Below are 26,918 nucleotides of genomic sequence, written 5' to 3' on the forward strand. Positions count from 1 at the left end.
AAAATATTGCAGCATACTCTATGTTCATCGAGCCTTTTCTCAACAAAAATATTTCAGCAACCACTACATACGGCGGTCTGTAGCATCGACAACATCAACTCGAAATAATTGCAGCATACTCTATGTTCATCGAGCCTTTTCTCAACAAAAATATTTCAGCAACCACTACATACGGCGGCCTGTAGCATCGACAACATCAACTCAAAAATATTGCAGCATACTCTATGTTCATCGAGCCTTTTCTCAACAAAAATAATTCAGCAACCACTACATACGGCGGCCTGTAGCATCGACAACATCAACTCGAAAATATTGCAGCATGCTCTATGTTCATCGAGCCTTTTCTCAACAAAAATATTTCAGCAACCACTACATACGGCGGCCTGTAGCATCGACAACATCAACTCGAAATAACTGCAACGTACTCTATGTTCATCGAGCCTTTTCTGAACAAAAATATTTCAGCAACCACTACCTACGGCGGTCTGTAGCATCGACAACATCAACTCGAAAATATTGCAGCATACTCTATGTTCATCGAGCCTTTTCTCAACAAAAATATTTCAGCAACCACTACATACGGCGGTCTGTAGCATCGACAACATCAACTCGAAAATATTGCAGTATACTCTATGTTCATCGAGCCTTTTCTCAACAAAAATATTTCAGCAACCACTACATACGGTGGCCTGTAGCATCGACAACATCAACTCGAAAATATTGCAGCATACTCTATGTTCATCGAGCCTTTTCTCAACAAAAATATTTCAGCAACCACTACATACGGCGGTCTGTAGCATCGACAATGTCAACTCGAAAATATTGCATCATACTCTATGTTCATCGAGCCTTTTCTCAACAAAAATATTTCAGCAACCACTACATACGGCGGCCTGTAGCATCGACAACATCAACTCGAAAATACTGCAGCATACTCTATGTTCATCGAGCCTTTTCTCAACAAAAATATTTCAGCAACCACTACATACGGCGGTCTGTAGCATCGACAACATCAACTCGAAAATATTGCAGCATACTCTATGTTCATCGAGCCTTTTCTCAACAAAAATATTTCAGCAACCACTACATACGGCGGCCGGTAACATCGACAACATGAACTCAAAATAATTGCGGCATGTTCTATGTTCATCGAGCCTTTTCTCAACAAAAATATTTCAGCAACCACTAAATACGGCGGCCTGTAGCATCGAAAACATCAACTCGAAAATATTGCAGCATACTCTATGTTCATCGAGCCTTTTCTCAACAAAAATATTTCAGCAACCACTACATACGGCGGCCTGTACCATCGACAACATCAACTCGAAAATATTGCAGCATGCTCTATGTTCATCGAGCCTTTCTCAACAAAAATATTTCAGCAACCACTACATACGGCGGCCTGTAGCATCGACAACATCAACTCGAAATAATTGCAGCATACTCTATGTTCATCGAGCCTTTTCTCAACAAACATATTTCAGCAACCACTACATACGGCGGCCTGTAGCATCGACAACATCAACTCGAAAATACTGCAGCATACTCTATGTTCATCGAGCCTTTTCTCAACAAAAATATTTCAGCAACCACTACATACGGCGGTCTGTAGCATCGACAACATCAACTCGAAAATATTGCAGCATACTCTATGTTCATCGAGCCTTTTCTCAACAAAAATATTTCAGCAACCACTACATACGGCGGCCGGTAACATCGACAACATGAACTCAAAATAATTGCGGCATGTTCTATGTTCATCGAGCCTTTTCTCAACAAAAATATTTCAGCAACCACTAAATACGGCGGCCTGTAGCATCGAAAACATCAACTCGAAAATATTGCAGCATACTCTATGTTCATCGAGCCTTTTCTCAACAAAAATATTTCAGCAACCACTACATACGGCGGCCTGTACCATCGACAACATCAACTCGAAAATATTGCAGCATGCTCTATGTTCATCGAGCCTTTCTCAACAAAAATATTTCAGCAACCACTACATACGGCGGCTTGTAGCATCGACAACATCAACTCGAAATAATTGCAGCATACTCTATGTTCATCGAGCCTTTTCTCAACAAACATATTTCAGCAACCACTACATACGGCGGCCTGTAGCATCGACAACATCAACTCGAAAATATTGCAGCATGCTCTATGTTCATCGAGCCTTTCTCAACAAAAATATTTCAGCAACCACTACATACGGTGGCCTGTACCATCGACAACATCAACTCGAAAATATTGCAGCATAGTGTATGTTCATCGAGCCTTTTCTCAACAAAAATATTTCAGCAACCACTACATACAACGGCCTGTAGCATCGACAACATCAACTCAAAAATATTGCAGCATACTCTATGTTCATCAAGCCTTTTCTCAACAAAAATATTTCAGCAGCCACTACATAAGGCAGCGGTTCTTGATTGGAAGATAGGGAAGGTCACCTCAGTTCACAAAAGTGGTAAAAATCGTCTTCATTAAATTATAGATCTAACCTCTGTGCCCTCAAAAATCTTTGAGCACATGATACACGAGCAATTATCAATCCACCTCGATTCTATTACATACTTTCACAAGGTGCAGCATGGGTTCCGCAAAAAATTTTCACGTGAAACTTCTTTGTCTAACTAAAGACTTGTTCATTAACCTTGATTCTAACATTCCCACTGACACTGTACTTCTTGACTTCGCCAAAGCTTTTGACAAAGTGCTGCATAACTGTCTGCTACTAAAACCTTCCTTGTTAAACATTGATTAAAAAATAAAAGAGTCAGACAAAGAGGATGGACAGGACAAGCATCTTGTTTGCCCTGTCCGTCCTCTTTGTCTGACTCTTTCGTATATTTAATCTATTACCAACACGCTCAATCCAAGTTTAAACATTAATTACAGGGTGATTCAAGGAGACACCAGGCTCTTTAAATCGACCGCAAAATTCGGTTTCTTTACCTATCGCGCTACGACTTTGTGCAGCGTTGCCCACAGATGGCACATTTTTTTTTGTGAAATTTGCAAAGAGCGAGCTTTCCTGAGGAAAAAGCAAAGAAAGGAAAAGGCTTAGCTCCTATAAAAACGCAGTGACGCCACCGGTCTTCAAACAACGCGGCACCGTTTCGCACGGGAGACAAGAGATGGCGCAAGCGGTCGTGACACCAACTGCCGCCAACGAACGAGCGTACTACGCCGAGAGCCGGCGTCTTTAGCAGACAAGGAACTCCAGTTCCTTGTTGTTACCGCTCCTGTTTTTGTTTCTGCGACTGTCGCCGCCTGCGGAACGCGCGCCGCTTTTGAGTCGAAAAGATCGCCTGCTAGACACCGGCTCTCGGTGCCGTATGCTCGTTTGTTGGTGGCGTTCGTTGCGCCATCTCTTGTCTCCCGTGCGAAACGGCGCCGTGTTGTTTGAAAACCGGTGGCGTCACTGCGTTTCCATAGGAGCTAAACCCTTTTTTTTTTTTTTTTAACTTTTTCCTCAGGTAAGTTTGCTTTTTGCAAATTTTACAAAAAAAAAATGCACCATCTGTGGGCAACGCTGCACAAAGTCGCAACGCGATAGGTTAAGAAACCGAATTTTGCGGTCGACTTAAACAGCCTGGCGTCTCCTTGAATCACCCTGTAGAATGCTCTTTCTTGGATTGGATCTTTCCTCTCGCGATACCACCAATTCATCTAGTATGTTAACAATTCATTGTCTACTTCAGCTCTCGTAACATCTGGAGTCTCTCAGGGAAAGGCTTTTAGCCCATTAATTTTTCTTATTTATATCAACGATCTTCCATTTTAATTAAGTGTTTGTTTGCCAATGACTGCATTCTTTACCAGAAGATAACATCCCCCATGATTCATTTTTATTTGACCTTGAATGAATTCATAACTGGTGTAATGACTGGCAGATGACTCTAAACATTAACAAAATGTATATGCATGCATTCCTCTTGATATTGCCTAGTCGCCTCCTCCTCTCTTACCATTAATAATGTACCACTGCAACCAACAAATGTATCTACATAAATATCTCGGTGTTTTCCTGACAACAGACCTCTCCTGGGATACTCATATTAACTTTGTTGTGTATTCTGCTAACCGGAATCAAGGTTGTCTCCGTCGCAATTTCAGGACTGTCCGTCCTGACCTCAAACAGCTTCTTTATCTTACACTGCACCAACCCAAATTAGAACATGTACCTCCCATCTGGCACACTCACCATGCTACTTTGACAGACGTAACTGAATTCATCTAAAACCGTGCCGTGCATCACATTTAATCTGATTACTCCCGTTTTCCCAGTGCGTTTTTAATGAAATACAATCTTTCCCTCACCCTAGTTTCCACAGGTCAGAAACATTTCCATCTCCCTTTTGCACAAAGTTCTTCACTCACCCTTACTAAGCGAGTCTCTTCTCTTTCCATCAACCTATTCTTCTTTCAAGGTTTATCATAGTAATAAAATAGCCCGGCCATAGTGTTTTTCCACGGACTACCAAGAAGCGCTTCTCCCCGACGCCATTGTGGACTTAAACAGGTTTCCTGAAAACGTTGCAACCATCGAGGACCCTATCCAATTTCGCGAAGCAATTGCTAATTTTTTTGCAACTAACGCCCACTCCCCTCTTTAAAGGGCAACTCCGGCCAAAACTCAAAATGAATTAAATTACTGGTATCGCTTTAGTGACACAAAATACGACCCCAGCCAAAATATTATGCCCGTGGGACGCCGCATTCTCAACTAATGCCGATAATAAAAATGCGACCGTCCGCGAGCCGCTGCTCCTTAGCGGGCGGGCAGCGGGTTGCCGATCGCTCAAGCAACATTGGACCGTGACGTCATAGTCGTTCTCTTTTTTTCTTTTTTTTTTCTCCGTTCCGGACGGGCGCACGGCGCACCCGTTGCGCGCGCTTCTTCGTGCCGCTACCACCGCTACTTCGGCTTGTGATTACGTTGCTTTTATCTGTAGCCCGTGTAGCTTCGGTATAGCCTTTTGTTTATTTGCTTGTGAGGACTCCAAGACTCGTTTTAGCGAGCAACTCGGTGCGCCCAAGACTGCCCGGCTGTTCCTCGAAATATGCCGAGTACAACTTGTAGCGCCATGGGCTGCTCAAACAACCCGCTGCGCAACCCGGAGGTGCTTTTTCACAAGTTCCCAACGGATCGGAAATCGGAGAAGGTGTGGGTGAACGCTGTTCGACGAGTGGACTTTGGAAAGCCTTGGACACCGACCCCCAGATCGAAGCTCTGTTCCGATCATTTTTCGCCGGAGAGTTACGAACGAAACCTACGGGTGTTGGTTGCTGGTGGCTTATAATGAAAAGGAAAGCAAAATGTTCTGCTTTGTGCCATTGCTTGTTTACTACGCTATCTCGTGAGTAATACAAAGGTCCGTAACGACCACTAGCAAACAGCCGGCGCGTGAAGCTTATGCGGTATAAACATTCGCCTCCCAATCGTTCGAACCCGTTACGCAGCAGTATTAATTAACACTGGGCTTGTGGATACCACAAAGGACTTTCAAAAAATCGCGAAAGTTCGGATTTGTAAGTTACAACTCTAATTTACCCGAGTTCGGCTGGAGGTAAATATAATATTTAAAAATGCAAAAAAAAAACGAAAAAAAAAAAAAACACTTGCCTTAGTCAAAAAGTTACGAAGTAAAACTTTTAAGATCCTACTTATTCCAATAAAAAAAATTGTCATTGTGGTGGGGGGGGGGGGGGGGGGGGGGGAATGTGGAAGGGAAAGAAAGTGTTCTCACCTTGCTAACGTTCTCTGTTTTCCTCTATCACCCACAAAAACTTTCGCTAGCTTTGAGAAGAAAATGACTGCCCAAAGAACTTCCTTTTCTTTTTTTAGTGCGGCAAGTTATTTTATTTTTACAAAGTAGATTCACTATCTAGCAGTGGCGTCACGAGGGTCAGCGGCACCCGGGGCGGTAGCCCGCCGCGACTCACCCCTCCCCCCCCTCCCCTCCCCCCCCCCCCCCCCTCCCCCCCACCTTGTGACGCCACTGTTACCTAGACGAACTTGCGTGGTGAATAGGGATGCCGCGAACTTTTTTCGAATCGAAGTTTCGATGCTCGAATCAAGCAATTCGAAAGGTTCGAAAGATTTCGATTTTTCGAATTTTCTATATCGTAAAATTCGACGGAGGTCGAATTTTCGAACTTGTTAAGCTAAGAAGTTCGACGCTTTTCGAACCGTCGAACTTATTACGCTAAAAAATTCGATCTTTTTCGAACTTATTGCGCTGCAAGGTTCGATGCTTTTCGAACTTTCGAACTTGACTGACCAAAAAATTCGATGAATTTCGAACTTTCGAACTTATCTATCAAGAGAATTCGAAAAGTTTCGAACTTTCGAATTCTGAAAAGTCAGAAGTTCGACGAACTTCGAACTTTTAGGGTAAAAGTTCGACGTTCATCGAACTTCGAAAGACCGGCGGACGGTTTCAGTAGTGGTGTACATTCGTAATTTTTTTTTCTCGAACTTTTACACGCGGTGCTGCGTTCCTTACGAAAGACAATGTCGTTTATTTCAGTGTTCTGGCATGCTTAGGTTTAAAGAAATAAATCCCCGAAGGGGCGAGGAAGGACGACGGGTTTTTGACGATTATCGTTTGTGCTAGATTTGAAGCACGCTGCAGCCGGAGCTATTTATGGTAGATATGTTATACTTTTTTAAGAATGATCTATGTATAGCCTAGGTAAGTGCCGTCTTAAGATGGATTATTGTTATTCAACGTGAGTTTCGAAGAAATGTCCAAATTTAACATGTATCTGCATGCAATTATGACCTAAACTTGATATTTATTTTCGTCTAAGTTGTTTGAGGTACCGCATTTAAATTAACACCACAGACAGTACATATCATTGCCATCTGCAGAATACAAAATAATATATTCATTGTTTTTTCACGTTAAGGAATAAATTAACTCATGGGAGAAGATTTCTAATAGTGTTCAAGTTCAGCACGTCATTAAAAGAAAACTTTTTTTTTTTTTCGCTTCACGTTCCTGGGTCGTGTTTCTTTTAGCCTGTACACATTTTGGTAAAAGAAACTTGTTTCGAAGTTCTGAACCTCTGAATATGCAAGAATAGAACACTTCCGACGAATTCTTGATAGTTTTTTTTTTTTTTTTTTTCTGCTTTTTATTTCCGCATTTATTTATTTATTTATTTATTTTTTTTGAAACTATCGGCACAGGTGTTTAGGTCGAAAAGACAGCTTTGAACTTCCGAACCACTAAGCATGTGACGAGCAGTGCCTTCTGACAACGAGTTTCTAACAATGACCATCTACGCAACCTTTTATGCAGTGAAGAGCGACAGTAGCTATACATATGCATAAATAATTTCAGATTAAAATAAGCTCGACCACGCCCTCTTTCCCCGTATTGTTTTCTTTAACAGTCCGAAATACCTGCAAGGGAGAGAAGGAGGCTGAAGCCCCCCCCCCCCCTTCGCTACCCTCTTTCCCCCCGTTTTTCCTCTTCCGACGCCACTTGTATGGTAGAACGCTCCTCGACCTCGAGTTGTGTCGGCTTTTGTGCTTTTTGCGAGGCGATTCCTCCGTCCCAGAAAATAAACATCCAGGACAATTATAAACTTCACCGGATCGGATTACTACCAGCGTGCAAGGGGTGGCGAGCTAGTTTGCCAGGTCGCATCAAAGTTTTTCTGAGACTCAACCTCCTGCTTGCCCCTGGCCGTTTCGAACTGGATGAGTCTCGTAAAGCAGTGTGTTCGTGCAATCACTACTGCGTGATGCAGGTTGAAGACCCCCCGACCCCCCGACCCCCCGACCCCCCCCCCCCCCCCCCCCCCCAGGGCTGGCTGTCACAATTCTGCACTGGCAAATATTCTAGCACGTCCGGGACACTCGTCGCCTCATTTAATTGCCTGACCAACTTCGCAGAATCTAGATATCACACCCTAACTTTTCTAAACTTGATTTTGTGAAAACCAGTGAGTCGTGAAAACGTTATTTGTAACTGAAACTGTGGAAAAACTTGAATTAAAAAAAAAATTCAAAATCTTCGAAGTTTTTTTTTTTTTTTATTTAACGTTAAAAGAGAATCGAAACCTTCGAACTTTTCGAACTTCATGCAAAAAGAAATTCGAAATCTTCGAATAGTTCGAACTTCATGTCTATAAAAATTCGAAGCGTTCGAAGTTTTCGAATTTTTTTTTACAAAGAATTTCGAAATCTTCGAATTTATCGAACCTGAAGTAAAAAAATATTCGAAATATTCGAATTCGAAATTTTAGAAACCGTGAAAGCTTCGAAATTTTCGAATTCGAAACACCGCTGTGGTCAAAAGTTGCGAATTTTTCTAAATCGAACCTTGGTCGGTACGAAAATATCGAAATTTTTCGAAATCGAACCTCAGTTCGCTTCGCAAATATCGAAACCTTTCGAAATCGAACCTAGGGTGGTTCGCGACATCCCTAGTGGTGAATTAGTGTCATAGCTTAAAAATTAGGCTTTTACGCGCCTGAGGAAAAAAGAACGAAAAAACAGACGTCTACAGCTTAGCACACGTCTGTTCAGGTGTCGCTGCCCGCGCCGGAGAGCGTCAAAGCTTTGTGTCTAGGACTGACCCGCAGCGCGAAAGCAAGAGGGCCCCCAGTACTGTACGTCACTGGCAGCGCGGCGTAGATCAACGCCGCTCCTTCCACGAACTCCCGATGACAATTTAGGCCTAGGGACGAATACGTGAGACCGCACGCACGCCGACAGCTGCCGAGTACGCACCGAACGAGTTTACTCGTTTTCCAGTCGCTAGCTTTTGGGTATACAAGCGACGAGTACGGCACGGCACAGCGCACGCACGGCGGCAGCCGCCGAGCACGGCACCGAACGAGTTGACGGGTGTTCCAGTCGCTAGCTTTTGGGTATACTCACTAACTCTTTTAACTCTTGCTACATGTGCTAGATAACTACCACGTATGCAGAATTAAAACAAAATCAGCTTACCTTCTATTTTTAGACGGCTAGCGCAACAGAGGTAGCCGTAGGTGCCGCTCGGCCTGCGTGCTCGTTGAACGAGAACGACCATGACGTCACGTCCACATAGCGGCTGATTTCCAATGTTGCCGGAACCTCGAGCGGCTAGTTTCGGTTTTGTCGGCCGCGCCCCAAACACAACTTTGAGACGTCGATATCTTTAAAACTACGCACAATAACGAGAAAAAAATTACACCTTTCAATTCAGGGACGCTGACTGCACTAGAAACAGTCATAATCCCAAAATCGAAAGTATGGACCGGAGTTGCCCTTTAACGTCTTATGGCCATGAGGATATTGTAAACAAAGAAATAAATAAAGATGGCACTACAGTAATGTCATCATCATCATCGTAGTGTGGATACAAGTATGGTCGCCCCATAGGCTCTCCATGTTCACACGCCAGACGGTGTAGGTTCTTGTGTTTACTTTGGCACATGGTATCGTTGAGAAAACAATTTTAGCCGAAAACGGTGCCATACTGTTTGGTGCTTCAGTGAAGATTGATTCGTGTTACGAGCATGCACCCGAAATTCAAATAGTCACTCGTGCGGATATGTCACCTGCTCTAGACACGTAGCGCGAAGCAAGGATCTCCACGATGGATGCCCGTTTCCGGGTCAACTGCACTATTTAAGTTACACTAATTTCTTTTCCAAAAAGTTGTATTGTTTCATTAGCATGGAAATGCAACAAAACGTGGAATCGCCATCTGTCTAGAAATCGTAACTTCTTCAAAGAAAAAGCACAGCGGAGTATGTACGTTTCCAAACGTACCGGCACTAGCTCATCCAGTTACTTCAAGGCACCATCTAACAAACTGCCTTAGTTGTTGCGTTCCATTAAAGTAATATGTACCCTTCACAAAAATAATCTACACACTATTCAATTCATATTTATGTTTGTTTCGGTGCCACCCCTAGCATTTGATTAGTATTTGATTCGGTCCCAACGACCGTCATCCGCACACCCCTCGGAAAAACACGGCGGTCTTTCTGGCCCCTTCCCGTCTGAGTGGGTGTGGCACTCACCTTCAGGTCCCTGTGAACCACCCGGTTGCTGTGGCAGTACTCGACGGCCGACAGCACCTGCCAGAACTTGCGCCTGGCCATGGCCTCCGGCATGCGGCCGTGCCGCGAGATGAAGTCTGAAAGACACGGCTGCTCTTCACAGCTGCTCGGGAAAGCAGCGCTGACCAGAGCAGCCACTCGGTTACATGGGGCCCTCAAACTCGGGCGGTCCTGATCGAGCCGGTGTGCATCCCGGTTGCCGACTAGACGAGAACGGCAGGGCACCTCCTTGAGATGACCGGCCCTTAGCTCGTGCTCGGTGCCTTTTGCAGTGCTTTGGCCGCACGGGCACACTCGATTAAACTCACGAGATGCCGAGATGTCGTCAAAGGTTAAAAAAGCATTGCGCCGGAGGCGGCACAGCTGGAAGCCCTGCCGTTCTCGCCCTGTCAGTGACTATGCTCTCAGCTTAAGAGCACCAAAGTGTCACAAATCTATTCCAGCTGTTTTTAAAATATTTTGGCCAAAGAATAGAGAGAAGAAATTTAACTCCTACATGCACAAAACCAAACTTTTTTTAATAATTTGTTGCGTTGCAGAGGGCACCCGGGAGATTGACTTTAATCTACGGGTAAGCGTAACTCTTTGCAAGTGCTCACTGTTTGTTCATACTAAGTTTTTTGTTTTTTTTCTCGTGCTGTAGTATTTTTTTTATATTCAGAAATATGCAGCTTCATCTTTTATAAAAACAGAAAAGAGGTGGAAGAAACTGCGTGAAATTGCTTTGTTTCATTGTTGATGACGAGCTTGGAAAAAATAGATAATTAAATTACATTTCTTTATCCCGGGTTTACTATCATTTGCTTCACTTATGTGCGATCGAAGCTGAAGCTACAAGCCCGAGCATATTGCCCTGAATAATGTTTGCACTGCACGAGCGGGGATGCTGAAAGCCAGTTTCTCCATTAGATATAGAAATTCAGTTTCTCCATTAGATTTGGCGGGAAAATTGACGTCACATGATCTCAACACCAATTCAATTCCCTGCTAAATTTAGTTGGGAATTGAATTTGTGTTGAGGTCACGTGACGTCAATTTTCCCGCTAAATCTAGCGGAGAAACTGAATTTGTTCATAAGTGATGTGACACCAAGCTCGTGTGACGTCATTCTCCCCGGTAAATTTAGCGGGGAAACTGAATTGGAGGATGAAAGGAGGAGAGGGTACGGAAGAGGAGGAGGAGGGGCATATCCTCCCTTCCACACCCTCCCATCTTCCTCCTCAAGAGCTGCGCTCTAATCTCGCATTACAGAGATTTGTAAACGTCTAATTTTTTTTATTTTTGTTTATCACACAGGCCACAGCAAGTGCAGTCTGTGTGATATTGTTTTTTTATTCACTCCTGTAACATTCTCAAACACAGGCCACAGCAAGTGCAGCCTGTCTGATAATATTTTTTTATTCACTCCTGTAACAATCTCGAAAGAGATTCACAGTATCAATAAAAATAATAAAAAAATAAGCCATGTCTTGTTCACAGCCGTCAGACACAGCCATCAAAAGGACCGCAGCATGAATGGGCCAAAAACAATGGCTGACTCACCAAACACTTCTCCCTGACTTGCATACTCCGAAACCAGGTAAAGCATGTTTTTCGTCTCCATCACCTGGACGTAAAAGGAAGGTGAATTTCAAAACTTTCAATTTTGGTATGTAAATAAAAACACTTAAAGGGCAACTCCGCTTCATTTTTGATATTTAGAAAACTATGTAGCCCTCTTCAGTATCATATAGGAAGACCCCATGTCAAATATTACGATCTAATTCCGTCTATATATTTAATAAACTGGCCAGCGAACCTTCAAGCGAGCCAAGTCGCCGAAATCTGCCAACTCTAGCGTGCGGCGCGAGGCGCAATCATCAGCGCAGTCAATGCCACGGAGTTGGAGCGGCCAACGTTGAACCACTACGTCAGAGGCATGCATACTTCATTCTCACGTTTTGCTTGTTTTTACTTTTCAGAGCGAAATTTAACGATGACGTCATGAGTTTCTCCTCCCGGTGTTGGCTGACTGGGCGTTCACGTGATCACCGCTGCCCTGCGCGCTTATCGGTCTGTTTCTCCGCTCCCCTTCTCCTCTTTCGTCTTCTCCCCTTCCCCCTCTCCCCCGGGCCATCACCGTCCACGCCATCCGAAGCGACCTGCCCGCGTCCAAAAAAAAAAAAAAAAAAAGGACCTGCCCGCGTTGCGTGTCCTGTTTCTCGCTCCCTCCCGAACGTCACAAGACCACGTGGTTCGACGTGAGGTGCTCATGACTGTGACGACCCGAGACCAATGTTGCCTGACGCAACCGAAGTTTCGGTTTCGGTATCTGCTGATGTTTAAATTAGGATTACACAAATATTATTCCACATTTCGCGAATCCGAAGACGTAGAGTTGTTGAGTATTACTTTGCGAATGTGAATCACATGGAAGCCTAAATTTTTCGGAATTGAGCGGAGTTGCCCTTTAAAGAGCTGAAACTGGCATTCCTTCTTATTTTTTTTCAAAAACTTTAATTTGGAGTTTGATGAGCACCAAATAAAAACAAGAGTGGATGCAACAAGCATGGACACATATTATATTTATCAGACTGCAACCCAAGATTCACATGGAATATTGTCCTTTTCAATGTTTGAAAAATCACCCAGTTTTAGAAGAGTAAATAGTATAAGTAGCAAGTGTGCTGCCTTAAATAAAAACAGAAAGAATAAACATAGGGATGGACAGAACAGCACCCGTAAGAGGTGCTGTTCTGTCCGTCCCTATGTTTATTTTTTCTGTTTCTATTTAACATCATTAACGCGCTCACGTAGAACTAAACTGCCTTGGCTTGCCACCAGAGATGTAAGCCCATGTGCGTAGCTTGCATACTGTCCTTCGTCGATGAGAGTTGCATGTCTTTTTTTTATTTTTTTATTTAGATATGCTTCTGGCTCTCGGCTGAGAGCTGAGGCAGGTGTGGGTGATACACAAGACATAGGAGACACAAAAAATACTTTGGGGTATAAAATTACAGAGATGTCATAGGATGGAAATACAAAAGTCGAATATCATAAAGATTTTTCCCAGAACCGACAAAGAGACAGACTTGTGAACACATCAAAGAAACTTGAGGCATCATATGGCAGAATGGTTTGCGAGTCAACATCTGTGTGACCCTGAGACGTCATGTGGCAAGAAGTCAACACCTGTTTGTCATGTGTATTCCTATGCTCTGTCCTTGTTTCTTTTTGTGTTATTTTTCCCAATGCTCTAAAATGAAAGGTGTGCTAAAAGTACACCACCCCCCAAAAAAAAACACTGCTTGCTGACGATGCTTAGTGCCATCTGGATGTATGCACACTTCAATTAGGCTGGGAAATTTGCTATAGTGATTGGGAACATGAGCATTGAAAATACAAACACAACATATTATTTACCAGCCTCAGGCTATGGTTGTGATTCAGATCTATAACATCACAGGAAAATTGAACAAGATACTCCATCTGGGCCATCAGCACCGCCCCGCTGCCCCACTGCATCAAGTGCTATGAAGAGCTTTTAGTACCGGTTGATAGCGAGAAAGAATGTGCCGGAAGTGGGGGCTCAGAAAACAAGCAGATTAAAGATTTCTGGTCTTATTTTCCCCTACTTTTAGAGTGCAGCTTTTAGGCTCCCGTTACCGGCTTCAGCGGCGTCGGCGTAATTGTGAGCCACGTGACCCCTGAGGTCAGGTGATCCCCCCCCCCCGAGGTCACGTGATCCCCCCCCTGAGGTCACGTGACCTCTGTGACGTCACGTGACCTCAGGGGGGGGGGGGGGGGTCACGTGACCTCACGGGGGCCACGTGACCCCCCCTGAGGCCATGTGGCCCCCGTGGCGGAGTAGCAGGCAGGCTGACGAGGTGAGTAGGAGGGAGGAGGGGTATACCCTCCCCTCAGTACCCTTCCATCCTCCTCCTCAAGAGCTGTGCTCTAATTCGGCGTTACAGAGAGTTGTAAACAGCCTTCCTTTTTTTTTTTAGAGCGCAGCTTTTAGGCGCCCGTTTCCGGCTTGAGCGGCGTCACCGTCGGCGTGATTGAGCGGTGCATTATGGGACGCGTGACGTCACTGGTGACGTCACCGATTACGTCATCAGTGACGATGACGATTCTGATGTCATCAGTGACGTCACTGATGACGTCATCACGAGGACGTCCCACATGACGTCACTGATGACGATGACGTCATCGTCACGTGGCCCCCATGAGGCCACGTGGCCCTCGTAAGGCGATGGCGACGCCGCTCGGAAAGAGGAGTAGTAAACAGATGAGGAGGTGAGGAGGAGGGAGGAGGGTTATACCTTCCCGTCAGTGCCCGTCCCTCCTCCTCCTCAAGAGCTGCACTCTAATTTGGCGTTATAAGGAGTTGTAAAGAGCTTTCATTTTTTTAATTTCATTTTCACAACCACTATTAGTTTTAAAATAGATATCCTTTGTTTCAGCATGCTGTAGTTTAGTGTTGATAAAATGAGGTAGTCCATATATTCTGGTCAGAGGCCTAGTTCTTGTTCCTCCTTCAGGACCAGATGGCCTGTTCACATATAAAAAATGGTCATAAAACACTTAATATTTCTGTAAATTTTGTAGAGCTCTGAACTAGTTGATTCTAGGAGACCACTGAGACCACTAGCATTACATTAGCAGAGTGATATTTAAACATTTCCTTAAACTTGCGAAAGACAATGTCTCAGATATTCCCACCTAGCTCGATTGGTGAAATATCAGTGCCACAAGGGCTATGGCGTGTGATGCACACACACCTGGGAATATGATCTAAATAGGGTTAAAGGGACACTGACCGGGTATTTATGTTCGCCAAGGTTTTATCTGTACATGACATATGAGAGCCCAACTGCCCAGAACAGAATTTGCGGCTCGAAATTTGTTTACTTTCCGCCCGAAAACCGCCGATCTAGAACTGGCCGCTTTGAGTTGCGCTCACTCGCTTCTTCATGGTCACGTGCTGTTTTCTATGGTTTAGACACAGCCACCAAAGGTAATCAAAGTCATGGGTCATTGAAGGTACACACTCAATACTAAAAATTTACTGAAAATATGAAACCCATCTTTTGGGGTTTCTAAAAATTGCAAGTATGTTGATAAAAAAAAGAGTTGCACAGCCACACAACTTTTGGTAACTTTCTCTTCCTCTATATTTCTTCTTCCTCCCCAGTCCAGTTTCGGTTTCGGTTTTGAGCAGTTTCGTTCTTTTACTTTATTAAAAATATATGTCGCACTGTAGCAAAATATTGATTGGGTAGTCTTCTGACACCATAATAAATTGCTTAATAAAAAATAAAAAATAAATTTTTTTTGGGGGGGTGTCAGTGTCCCTTTAAGGACACTGACACCCCTATGAGGTCCCCTCTTACATGCTGACCGGTGTTCGCGTTAATGCCCGCATGAGGGAAAACATTCTGCCAAATGATCAGTAGAAAGTGCCGCCACCGAGTGTACAGTCTGCAAGGGTAAATTTTGGCTTAAGAAATACTCTTTCCTCACATAGGCCACACCCAGTGCAGTTTGGACCTGGTTCCTACTTCACCTGGTGCATACTCGCCACACAAAAATTTTTCAAAGACCTTCAAGAATGGTTACTTTATCATTGCCCAAATCATACAGAAATCATCATTGACGTAACCTGTCATTTACAAATTTTCTCATGTCTTGTCGTAACAAGCAATCTTGAAAAAACAAATAATAGTATAGTCCGCCTTGTCTAAACTTTCAACACTAAAAAATGCACAGTCCGTGAACTAAAACCCGAAAAATACAGCAATACTAGTCCTGGTGCAGGGAGGCCACTGACCTGGTATAACTTGACGATGTGTGGGTGGCTGAGCATCTTCATGATGTGAACCTCCCGATACACTTTGTCCAAATTGGCCGGATCCAGCTGCGTCTTGTCGATGATCTTGATCGCCACCTAGAAGGCCAGTCAGAAGCAAAAGTTCAATGGAACTCTTAGTCCAAAACTGTGGCACAAGGATTAGGGTCACCTCTATCACTCAAACCAAGTGCCGACTTTCGTTATGCTACCATGAGATAGTTTGCAACATAATTTAATTCATGAGTGGCTGTCTTTGGTGACACATAAGTTTATGGTTTAGCAAAGTCCTTCAACACTAAATCCCTCTTATATAAAGTGCTCACGACCCCCTTCTGATTTACTCCCCCCTTTGTTAATTGTTTACATTGCTGAGCGATGTAAACAGGTAGCAAGACCTTGTCAGGCAGAGCAAAGAAATCTGCCTTTTGTCATGCTATCCTAGGCCTTGTGTCTTAATAAAACCAATCAAACAAAACAAGCGATGCTCAGTTCAGGAAAAGAAGAGGAATGGAACAATGCAGGGTGCTAAACAAGCCTCCTCTGCTCTTCCAAAAACTTGCAAGCATGTGCAATTGTGACTAGCATCGAGACAACACCAAATGTTTACTCATGCACACAGCCACACAAAGTTCTTAATTTATTGCAATTTTTAATTTAAAAAATAATGCACGATAAAGTGCAAACTACTTAAGTTTTAAAGATAAAAATTACATTAAAATTTGACAATTTTTTGGCGTGTGCTGTTTGTATTTTAAAGTTCGGATGTAGACTGCAGATAGATTTTCAATGGCAAGCATAAACATGTTATTTCATCAGCCTTTCTGGGGCAATGAACGTCAAACCTTTGAGGGCCAATTAAAAATGTCCGTGTGCACTCTTCAAAGCAATATGTAGTTGATGATAAGCAAATTAATGATGCGGCAGTGTTTCTAAGAATAACAAAATAATTATGGCCACTACAATTATTGTAATTATGCCAATTACGAAGAAAAGTAAAGACACATGAAGCAGATATGTTACAATACACAATAACATTCTAAAGAATGCCTCAGTGCCATTAGGCCTTGCAAAATCCAATCTCACAGTCAGTTCTTATCCTTGAAGCACTGAGATAATGCATTTGATGTTTAGAATCACTTTCACCATGGTTACCAAACAATGGTATCTCTTTTTGACAAGATGTGTGTAAACACCCTTGGGATGTAATAAAAGTACTGAGACAGAGCCATAAATGCTCGGAAAAACAAACCCAGGATAGTCGAAAACTAAGAAAAAAATTAAGTAGTATAACATTAAGAAATATCCAGTCGAATACATATTTATGAAAAAGTAGATTTTTTTACAATCCTCCTTTTGCAGCACTATACCTTTTGTCTTCACGTGTTCCTAGAAATACACAGACTATCTCAAATGTGAGAAAGCTATGGACTATATCTAGTTATAGGGAAAATATTTTGACATGCTTCTGGTCCCTACATGTTTATGCTGTTGCTGTCCATAGATATTTTGACTTCATGCAAACTTAGTTTACGTTTCATCCGAGAAGAAACTTCTATGCACATGGGTGGGCCACTGAATTCTAACTACTAAGTGAACTGTCACCAGTCCTATCTGATTCATTTTAGCAATTATGACTCTTTTTCAAACCATCTGGATACGAAACTATTTGAAATTAATTTATTTAAAGTGTAAAGGAACTGAGCCTGTTACCCCTCAAACAAAGCCATGCAGTGGAGAGGGTCTCACCACTCATAACTAAATGAAAAAATTTGAAAGGGCCACACTTGTTCTGCAGATACAGAAAATCAAGATGACTCACAAGTGCTCTGTAATTCTCTCTAGCAATGTAAAAAAAAAAAAATGTGCACGTCTTTTTAGATACAATTTTGAAAGTATTAAGAATGTAAAAGTGTAAAACAAAAATCTCAGTACAAAAAGACTATTACACAAAAAATCACCCGTTTTTAGAGCTGTGCATTGTGATACTTTTGGTAGCAGCTACAACAGGGTTCATGCTGGCCTCAAAGACAAAAATTCAAGGGTTTTCAAGGACTTTCAAGGCCCAGCCAGGATATTTTCAAGGACCATGTTGAGAGCCTTACTTAGACAAAACACAATCCTAAATGCGTTAAAAATGTAATACCTATTGCACGAGACAAGATATTAAGGGGCTTTCCTTTTTGTATGCTAGATTCAAAGAAGCACATTAACAACACACGTTGCCGTGTCCCACATGTTAAACAAAAAATATACACCAAACAAGCACTCGTCCAATGTTCATGGTAGTTCACATTGCTCTTTCTGGACTTCGAGGTCAATATCCTGAATTTCCTGTGCCTTGTTTTTGGCAGTCTTCCTGAGGCTGTTGTATTTCATGAACCATGTGAAGTCACTCGTGGCTTCTGCCTTCTCTGCATAATTATCTGCTGAAGCCGTCAATTCAGCAACAGCTACCTTCCAGTTTCTTCTTCTTTCTCAATATTTCAACTTCTTCGTCAATGCAGTGCCTTTTCACTTGCCTTACATCTTCAAGCTCCCGCTTCTTCGCTTCCAAGAAAGCATGGTCATGGTGCCTTGAAGAAGCCACGGACGTCCTGAGTTCCTTCGTGATTTGTACATTCAAGATGACACCTCCCTTGTTTACAGCGTCAGGTACGATTTGCTGCGAGATGTAGGAAATATCTCATATTTTCGACAGCGACCAGCCAATTGACACTGAATCTTCTCTCAACACTCGCTTGTCCGTGACTGAGGTCAAGCAGAAGCTTAACGACTTCCCACAGTTCATTGTGCGACGAATTGATTTTCAGGAGGTCATAAAAAAACCTGACCAAAAGGTGTCCAAAGTTCTTTTAAACTGTTGCAAGTCGTGCCTTCGTTCTTGCAATATCTCAACGTATTCCGCGAGCACAGTGTCTCTTTGATGATCACTGATCCCTTTTGCTGCAGTGAGAGAGTTCAAAACTTTTTTGATGCATTCCAGACACTCGTCTGGCTTTGAGCATATTTGCCTGGGGTCCAGTGAAGTAAGGCCTCTTACTATGGGCAATCGCAGTGGGCTCTTCTCAATTATCTTCTTTGTTACAGCGACAAGGAATTGCTTACACTGCATCCTAAATGTAAATGTATCGTTTGCACTTACTTTGGAGCTTTTCCGAATCTGTTGGGCCGCATGGCCGATGTCCACTTTCTCAAGTGGGGTGTGATTGTTTGGATCGCCCATGTCAATCTTGAGCATGCTGGTGATGCCCATTGCTGAGCAGAGAACCGAGCATTTCACAAATTTTGTCACCAGCTTTCTCACCACACTTTTAAGGTCTTTTGCCAGGAAGAATACCAGTGGCTTGTTGGCTTGGTATTCCACGAGAAAAGGCCGAAGCACCATGGTAACCCCGAGAGCAAAGTTGAGCTTAGCCAACACTAACGGATCATCGCAGAAGTCAGACAGGCATTGAAAGGAAGCACATTTTGGAAGATTCACTTCTTTCTTTCCTGCGGATTCCAGATACTTCTTTAGATCAGGCCAAAGAGGTAAACCGCATTCAACAACTGGAACATTCTCGACCCATCGATGCGCAACAAACTTGCATGAAAACAGTGTCTACTCGGTTACAGTTATAAATCCTCCCTTCGTGCTGGGGCGTCCTGAAACAATGTGTTTAGGCTTGAGAGCAGGCCATTTAGTCTTCACTTGCCGGCCGTGGCACCTGCTTTGTAAGCATTGCGTACTGTGTGAAAGCCACAGGTGCCCAGATCTAAACACTGAACCCAATAATTCAGCTGCAGGTGTTCTTGCAGACCTCTGAAAGACTTCAAGTTGACATTCGGTCCATCCTTTGACAGTTGGACAATCTTCTCCAATGGCAGAGGCTCCAGGGCGCTTAGCAGTTTCTTTTTAATGTCTTGTGCCTTTGAATGGCCCATAAACATGGACGTGTAATACCGCGTGGCCACCTTGTGTGACTCATCCCAGTACCTTATGTCAACATCCATCTGCTTCTGGTGCAAGTAGTCGTTCAGGGACTCGTCGAAGAGGACAACATAATAGTTGCACAAATCTACCTCTCGTTGGAGAGAAGATAAGAAAAAAGGTCCGAGACCATGGCCTTGCGACGTACGAAAACTTCCGCTCGCAGGAGAAGGCTCGAGCGACTTCGCTGTCGGGAAACATTCTTCTGAACAAGTCACTTGTCTGTGAACAGGCCTTGTAGGAATAGTGAGATAAAGTTACTTTTAGTGTCCACAAAATCTCTGCATCAGTCACTAGCTCATGCTTCTTGCACACACTGTACAAGTCCGACGACTGCGATTGTGTTGGATCCACGGACGTTGGGTTCACGGACGATTCACTTACAGAGGGCACCAAGAAGTTCTTGATCGGGTTACTCACTGCCGCCTTCACACTCGCATCGCATTTGGCGCTTTTCATGCGACTTTTCAGCGCCAACTCTCCTATACACCAACTCATGTTTGGATGGATGGATGGATGAATACGGCTGAGCCCTTGGGATCGGGCGGTAGCTTACGCCACCTAGCCATTTTGTTTTACCATTTAAGCTGAGAATATTTAAATGTGAAATCTACTCCGCAGTGCAAAGAAAGTGAGGCTATGAAACCCCCTTGCCATCAGTGAATAAGAAAATACCTAGTTTTCTCTCGATTTCTGCCACCATTCACTTAATCTTTGCTTGGTAATCTGTACAGTCTTGAAATCCACTCTCCCTTCGCTGTCTCTAAAACCCAATGACTTTATTAAATCTAGGTTGTCTTCGGTAGGCATAGGGTGAAGCCCTTTACAGTAGAGTATCAAGTGCTCAGCCGTCTCGTCCTCCTCTCCACAAGCAGTGCACACTGTATCAATTTCCTGGTACTTCACTCTGTATGTTCTGGTTCGCAGAACACCCGTTCTTGCCTCAAACAGCAATGAGCTTCCCCTAGAATTGTCATAAATGCTTTCTTTGGCAATAACTCTTTTGTTTAATCTATAGCTTTCCAGAGCCGTCTTTGTCTGCATTCCCTCTAGCCACCGATCGCTTTCTGTGGCCTTAACTTTCTTCTTAAAGGAGCTGTGCAACGATATTCAATTGGAATGTTTTTCTCTCTACACGAGCTTACTGGCACACCTTGGACTCGAGGATACTCACACGCAACGCCATTGGCCAAGAAACTCCTTTGTTGCGGTGTAATTTCAAGGACAAAAGCGATCATTTTCATTCAATCTCTCCTTTGCAAAATTTGATGACGTAACTCGGGGATCGCAGTACACCCAAGTGACGATATTTGAATGCAGTTCACAGATTGGACCCGAGCATTGCGTGGGCACTCGACTTGGGCTCGTGACAATTGCTAGCTCGAGAAGCATTCGGGTTGTGACCCGTGTCCAATCGCTGCAACGACGACAACAGCCGAGCCATAACAATGTCCGGAACTCAGCGCGTGTCCTGCGCTTTGCCAACCCCAGCGCGTGGCTATGATCAACACTGGCGGCATATAATCGGCTCCAGATCACGTGGCCGCTTGTTCTGGATGCGAGTTGAGGGGGTGAACGCTGCTCGTTTTTCTTAAATTTTTTTCTGGGACTTCTATTGCGTGGGGTGAAAAACGAACGCGTGTTTCATAGGTCATTAACGCTAGGGATTCGTTTTAAGCGGTATTTGTGCACAGTACAAAAATTGTTGCACAGCTCCTTTAACTGAGACTTGCTCATCTTTACAAACAAACCGGAGCGCCCCTAGCGGACGTCACCGGCGCCGCGCATGCGCCGTGGATGGTGGGCAAGAAGCCCGCCGTCGCCCATAAACAAACCATTGAATTGCATTGTTGTCGGCGTCGGTGGGAGTCCCCGTGCTCTTTTTCGCGTTGGAATTGTTGATTCTACGTCCTCCTAACAATGTCTGACTACTTGAGCGGCTTCAGCAAAACTATCGAGGCAAAACTTTGCGTGAATAATGTGACATGCGGCGATTCATTTCACGTGGACGCCGCAGAATGGGCGCTAAGGCCTGACTCCCACGTCGAGATTCTGCTCGCTATTTTCAGTCGCGACGTCGCTCGGACTGCAAAAGCGTGGACCGTAGCTGAGATGGTGGACATCGATACTGGAAACCTCAAGTAGAATCGGGCATTACAAGTCGGTGATGGCCACTGGTAACAATGATCAACAACTTCTTGTATCTGTTTACACTTAGCCGACTTACCCCAACCAACCTTCAAAAGTGTTTTGAGGCCTGCACTTAGTTCTTATCGCAATTACCGGGTCAACGTTTGGTTTACGAGCCGCTGTCGTTTGAACGAACTGACGACAAAAAGCAGCCAAGTTTGAAAGAGCAGACGACAGTTCGAACGCACGCGCAATGGAGTACGGACAAGAAGCACCGCGTCCCGCGTCAACAAACCATTCGAATGTCACGTTGTCGGCGTCTGTGTGAGTCTGCATACTCTTTTTCGCGTTGGAGTTGTCGATTCTACGTCCTCATCGCAATGTCTTACTCTTACCACTTCAATCGCCTGAGCGAAATTATCAAGGCTGCGGCGATTCATTCGCATGAACGCTGCAGAATGGACGCCAAAACCATGATGAGATTCTTGTAGCTATTTTCGGTCGCGACGTCGCTCGTGCTGCAAAAGTGTAAAAGGTAGCGGCGATGATCGACGTCGATACTGAAAATCGGAAGCGGGAACAGACAAAGCGTAACAAGTAGGTGATGGCCATCTTGCATCTACTGTTTACAACGAGCCTACTTAAGTATTTTGAGGCCTGCAATTACTTCTTATTGCAATCACCGGGTCAAAGTTTGGTCTACGGGCCGCTTTAGTTTGAACGAGCAGACGACAAAAAGCAGACAACTTTGAAAAAGCAGACGAAAGTTCGAACGATCAGGCGGCCGTGTGAATTTGAAGACGCACTGAATCCGTGGGTGCATGGTTCAGACAACTTGGGGGTTTTCTCTCGGTCATGTTGGAACAAAGTAAATACATCTGGCGACTAAAAAATTGTGGCCCGCACACGCAATCGTAGTTCGACAGCGTCAGGTTTGCCCTTTTCACGGCTGCTATCCACGTTCTCGGACGAACGGAGGGTGCACAAACACGCGAAAACTGATCTTCAAACCTTCCCAGACTCTCTCGGTAAAGCCTCCATCGCAGCATTTTGACGAGAAGGCAGGTTTTTTGTCTCGTTTCTTCCAAAGGAACACAGGAATGCATGTCTGGCACGGCGACTTCTGCCCACCGCCCCAGACCGGAAGTGCGTCCGGCGCGCCACCACCGCGGCGTGACGTAGGAGAGTTGAGTTGGTGTATAGGCAACCTGCAATGCAGTTTGCCACTACACGTTGCGCCATCTAGCGGCTGAAAATAAAGAAACTGGGTAGGCCAGGCCTGCGCGGGACGTGGGGGCTGCAAGCGGGCACATCCAGAAACCACGTGTGAATGTTGCATTTCGGATCAGCGTGAGCTTTTTGGAACCGTTTTTCGTAAAAGTAAGTCCCAACTTCACGTCTCTATAACCTCACCAGGTTCCTATGACATCTCGACTACTCCTAGAGTTCGCCCAAAAAATAAACGTCGCTACTGCTGCATGAAAGGCGGCCACAGTCGCGAAGGTGACTCAAGCGTCAAACTTCACCGCTTCCCTTCGAGATCTTTGGAAGCGACATGGCGACAGAAGTGGATTACTGCAGTGCGATGCAACAAGTAAGTGAATTTTACAGTAACTATTGGGGGGAAGTAAACGAAAATTTATGTGCAGGCTTGGAAAGTGGTCGGGCGAACTCATTTTGCAGACTACTCGGCGAAATAACATATTTATGGAAGTTGTATTACGAGTCGCTTTGACAGCCACATACTTCGAATTAGGGAAATACGATAGGAACAATCAGGCCGATTGTTGCTTCGCTGCGACATCGAGAATCGGGCGATCGGCCCGTTCCGGCACTTCTAATGCCGTTTGGCACGCGTGGTCGCAACCAAAACCTTCCAAACCTGCGAGTTTTCAAATAGTGGATTTTCGTAGTGCAAAGTTTTGTTTGTTTCAGCAACCAAATTTAATGCCAAGTGTGGTAACAAATGTGACGGCGTGCAGAAAGCAGGATGCTAAAGTTTTTCTTTAGAAAAATCTCGTGCGAAGCGTAAATATCTTTCTCACACGTACACTTTGTTGCCTGTCGCCATTTTACACCAGGCTTTGCAATGTGCGTACAGTTCTGTAGCATGCAGAGTTTGGTTCTAACTACCCAAATTTTATTCTAGCGTGTGCGGGCGTCGGGAGGAGAGGACGGCTGAGCGAGGCGCGAGCGGGGGCTAGCCGGCGAAGAAAGAGGTAGAGCATGCTGCACGAGGCTGGGGCCTGGCAGGAACGATAGAGCTGTTCTGGCTGGTCTGGCCCATGGCGATTCCTGGGAGCATTCCACCAGCGAAGTTCGGATTAGGACCGGCGGAAGCGGCGAACCCTGACCATACTCGCCTAGTCCATGAAGATCCCGGAGTGGGTCTGCAGCGTGACTCTGGCTGTGATAGCCCAGAACAGCTAGCCTACGCAGCACTGGAGTGGGAAGGGCAATCCGCGGGCTTGGACACGGCCTCAGACTGTGAGCTCTGAACGACGGGCGACAACTAAGGTTGGTGGGTCCGGACTGCCGGCTCTTGAAGACGGGCAACCGGGATGTACAATAAACCCATTCGCTGCCTTCTCGTTGTGTTGTGTCACTTCCTGGGAGACGAGCAAAGCATAGGCCGATTGGGCGGCCAGAGGTAGTGAGGAAAACTCAAACTGGTGTCGAAATGACGACTGTAGAATATTCTCTCAACACTTGGACCTATCAAGGCTCCCGATGGTCTTAAAAAAATGCATAAACGAACCAGGGACATGGCACGCAGAACGCAGGTGCTCACGGGAACTGCTGAAACCGGGGTCGCCACCGCTCGCAACGACCCGACGGGCAAACTGGCCGCCCCATTAACAGAGACGCCTCCGCTTGTGGCGCTGAATGCAGTACTCTCGTGGCGCCGCCTGGCCATTGCCGGCTGCCTATAGCAGCGATGTCGACCGTTTTCGAGCAAGGCTTGCACTTAGCCCGATTTGGATTCGGTGGGTACGGTGCAAGCCAGTGCCCATAACTGTCGTTGCCTCAGCCACAAGCGTTGGAACTTGCGTTTTCCTCGCATTATTTCTCACTTGCAGTTGCTGCAGTAATTCTGAACGCACACATTACACACCAGTTTACGTTCGAGCTACGCCGGCAACTTCTGATCTCGTACCAGAAATAACACAAAGGAGTGGATTGGATGTGGATCTGGCTATGCTGTTCGGAACTGAAACTGATTCCAGAGTGGCCAAGCATTCATAAACCTCTGCTAAATGTCGTCGTCAAACTCGAAAATCAAGGACTTTCAAGGCCTTGAAAACACTACTTTTAAATTCAAGGGTTTTCAAGCATCTCAAGGACCCGCATGAACCCTGCTACAAGCATATGCAGCTTCAGACTGGGCTTGGCCGCAGCATACAAACATGACACCTAAGCTATTCTTCGTTCTCACGTAGCTGCTGTTCTTGGCTAACCCATCGACAGCCGACCACCATCTTGCCAGTCACCTCGTTCATGGCAACTACTAAGGCACTGCGCCGATTGTGAACAAACATTTGCCACGTGTGCACTTGAGGACTTTGAAAGCAACGCCGTATCAGGACCCACTCCACGTAGGCCCCAGAGCTGCTTCGTCACGCATCAACAGACTGTCATTGATCACAGGGCATCTGGGGTATACAAGACTGACAGAACCCCGTATCCACCACTGGGCTTGGCGGCAGCATACGAACATGACACCTAAACTGTTCTTCGTTCTCTCACGCAGGTTGGCGAATTTGATTCTGACTCTCTCAAAAACAATAACATCTGTCTTTTACGGCTGCCAAGCCCACAAGCATGCTCTGATTATATGTCTGCTATAAATTCACTAATCAAGTTGACCTTGTCGGGCGACGTAGAATTGAACCCCGGGCCTACGACCGAGAAATTGACCACTCAGATTCTGGAGTCAGAACAAAATGGCCCAAGATGTAGCGGTCATCAAAACTTGGAAATCATCCCTTGATCAAGCACTAGCAAAACTTGATAATTGTTTAGACTCCATCGACCTGACGATCGATAGCTTGCGCACAGAAACTAAAAAAATGCAAGATTATGAGATAAAAATATCAGACCTTACATCTTCGGTCTCACAAACTGAACTCAAAATAGACAACCCCGAAAACAGATCACAATGCAATAATTTTATAATTTACGGGATTCCCGAAGTTGCTAACGAGACATTCCACAGCTTAAAAGAGCATGTCACCGTAAACGTATCTGAGAACATTTTAGGTGTCAGGGTCCCCTCCATTGAACGCATGCACAGGCTAGGGAAAGAACAACGAAAGAAAGTATGACCAGTCATTATTCGTTTCTATGATTACAATGAAAAGATATCTTTATTCAAAAACGCTACGAAATTAAAGGGCACCAACATATCTATTGGCGAAGAGAACTCGCTTCGTGTGCAGTCATTGCGCCATAATTTATGGGAAAGTGTACGAGCCTAAAGAGCACGCAAAGACAAGATTAAACCTGTCTATGAGAAGCTGTTCATCAATGGTGACGCATTCGTTTGAAACTTCGACACTGCTCAGCGTGAAAGGCAGCAATTCGCTCCTTCAAGTTCCTGACTGCGACGTAAAACTTCTGGGCCACGTAACTTCAAGCTGATAAATGTCAATGCTTGGAGTATTCTTAACAAACTTGATGATCTTGACATTTTATTGGTTGAACATGATCCCAATGTTGTGGTCATCACAGAAACCAGGCTATCCAGCTCTATCGATGATTCGGAAATTGTCCCTATGGGATTCAAAATTATCAGAACAAATTGCTGCTCTCGAGGCAGAGGAGTTGCGATACTGCTCAAAGACACGCTGAAGTTTTCTGTTATGGATGGCATTTACGGCACTGAGTTCTGTTGGGCTAAAATAAACTCTT

General features: G+C 44.7%; 1 protein-coding gene across 2 annotated transcripts in view; it reads right to left on the minus strand.

The window, feature by feature from the left end:
• LOC8027006 (serine/threonine-protein kinase SIK2) overlaps positions 1-26,918 on the minus strand; it is a 70,208-nt gene that overhangs the window by 35,379 nt on the left and 7,911 nt on the right. Inside the window, exons 2-4 of one of the 2 annotated variants that reach the window (XM_029991974.4) lie at positions 15,887-16,003; positions 11,617-11,680; positions 10,036-10,151 (exon numbers count right to left, since the gene is read on the minus strand). In XM_029991974.4, the coding sequence (XP_029847834.2) occupies positions 10,036-10,151; positions 11,617-11,680; positions 15,887-16,003 (297 nt within the window). Of the gene's footprint in view, positions 1-10,035; positions 10,196-11,616; positions 11,681-15,886; positions 16,004-26,918 lie in introns of both variants that reach the window. The other variant, XM_040221140.3, reaches the window with a different exon arrangement.

Source organism: Ixodes scapularis, unplaced genomic scaffold, assembly GCF_016920785.2.
Source record: "Ixodes scapularis isolate PalLabHiFi unplaced genomic scaffold, ASM1692078v2 PGA_scaffold0__279_contigs__length_252992795, whole genome shotgun sequence".
Classification (NCBI taxonomy): Eukaryota; Metazoa; Arthropoda; class Arachnida; order Ixodida; family Ixodidae; genus Ixodes; species Ixodes scapularis.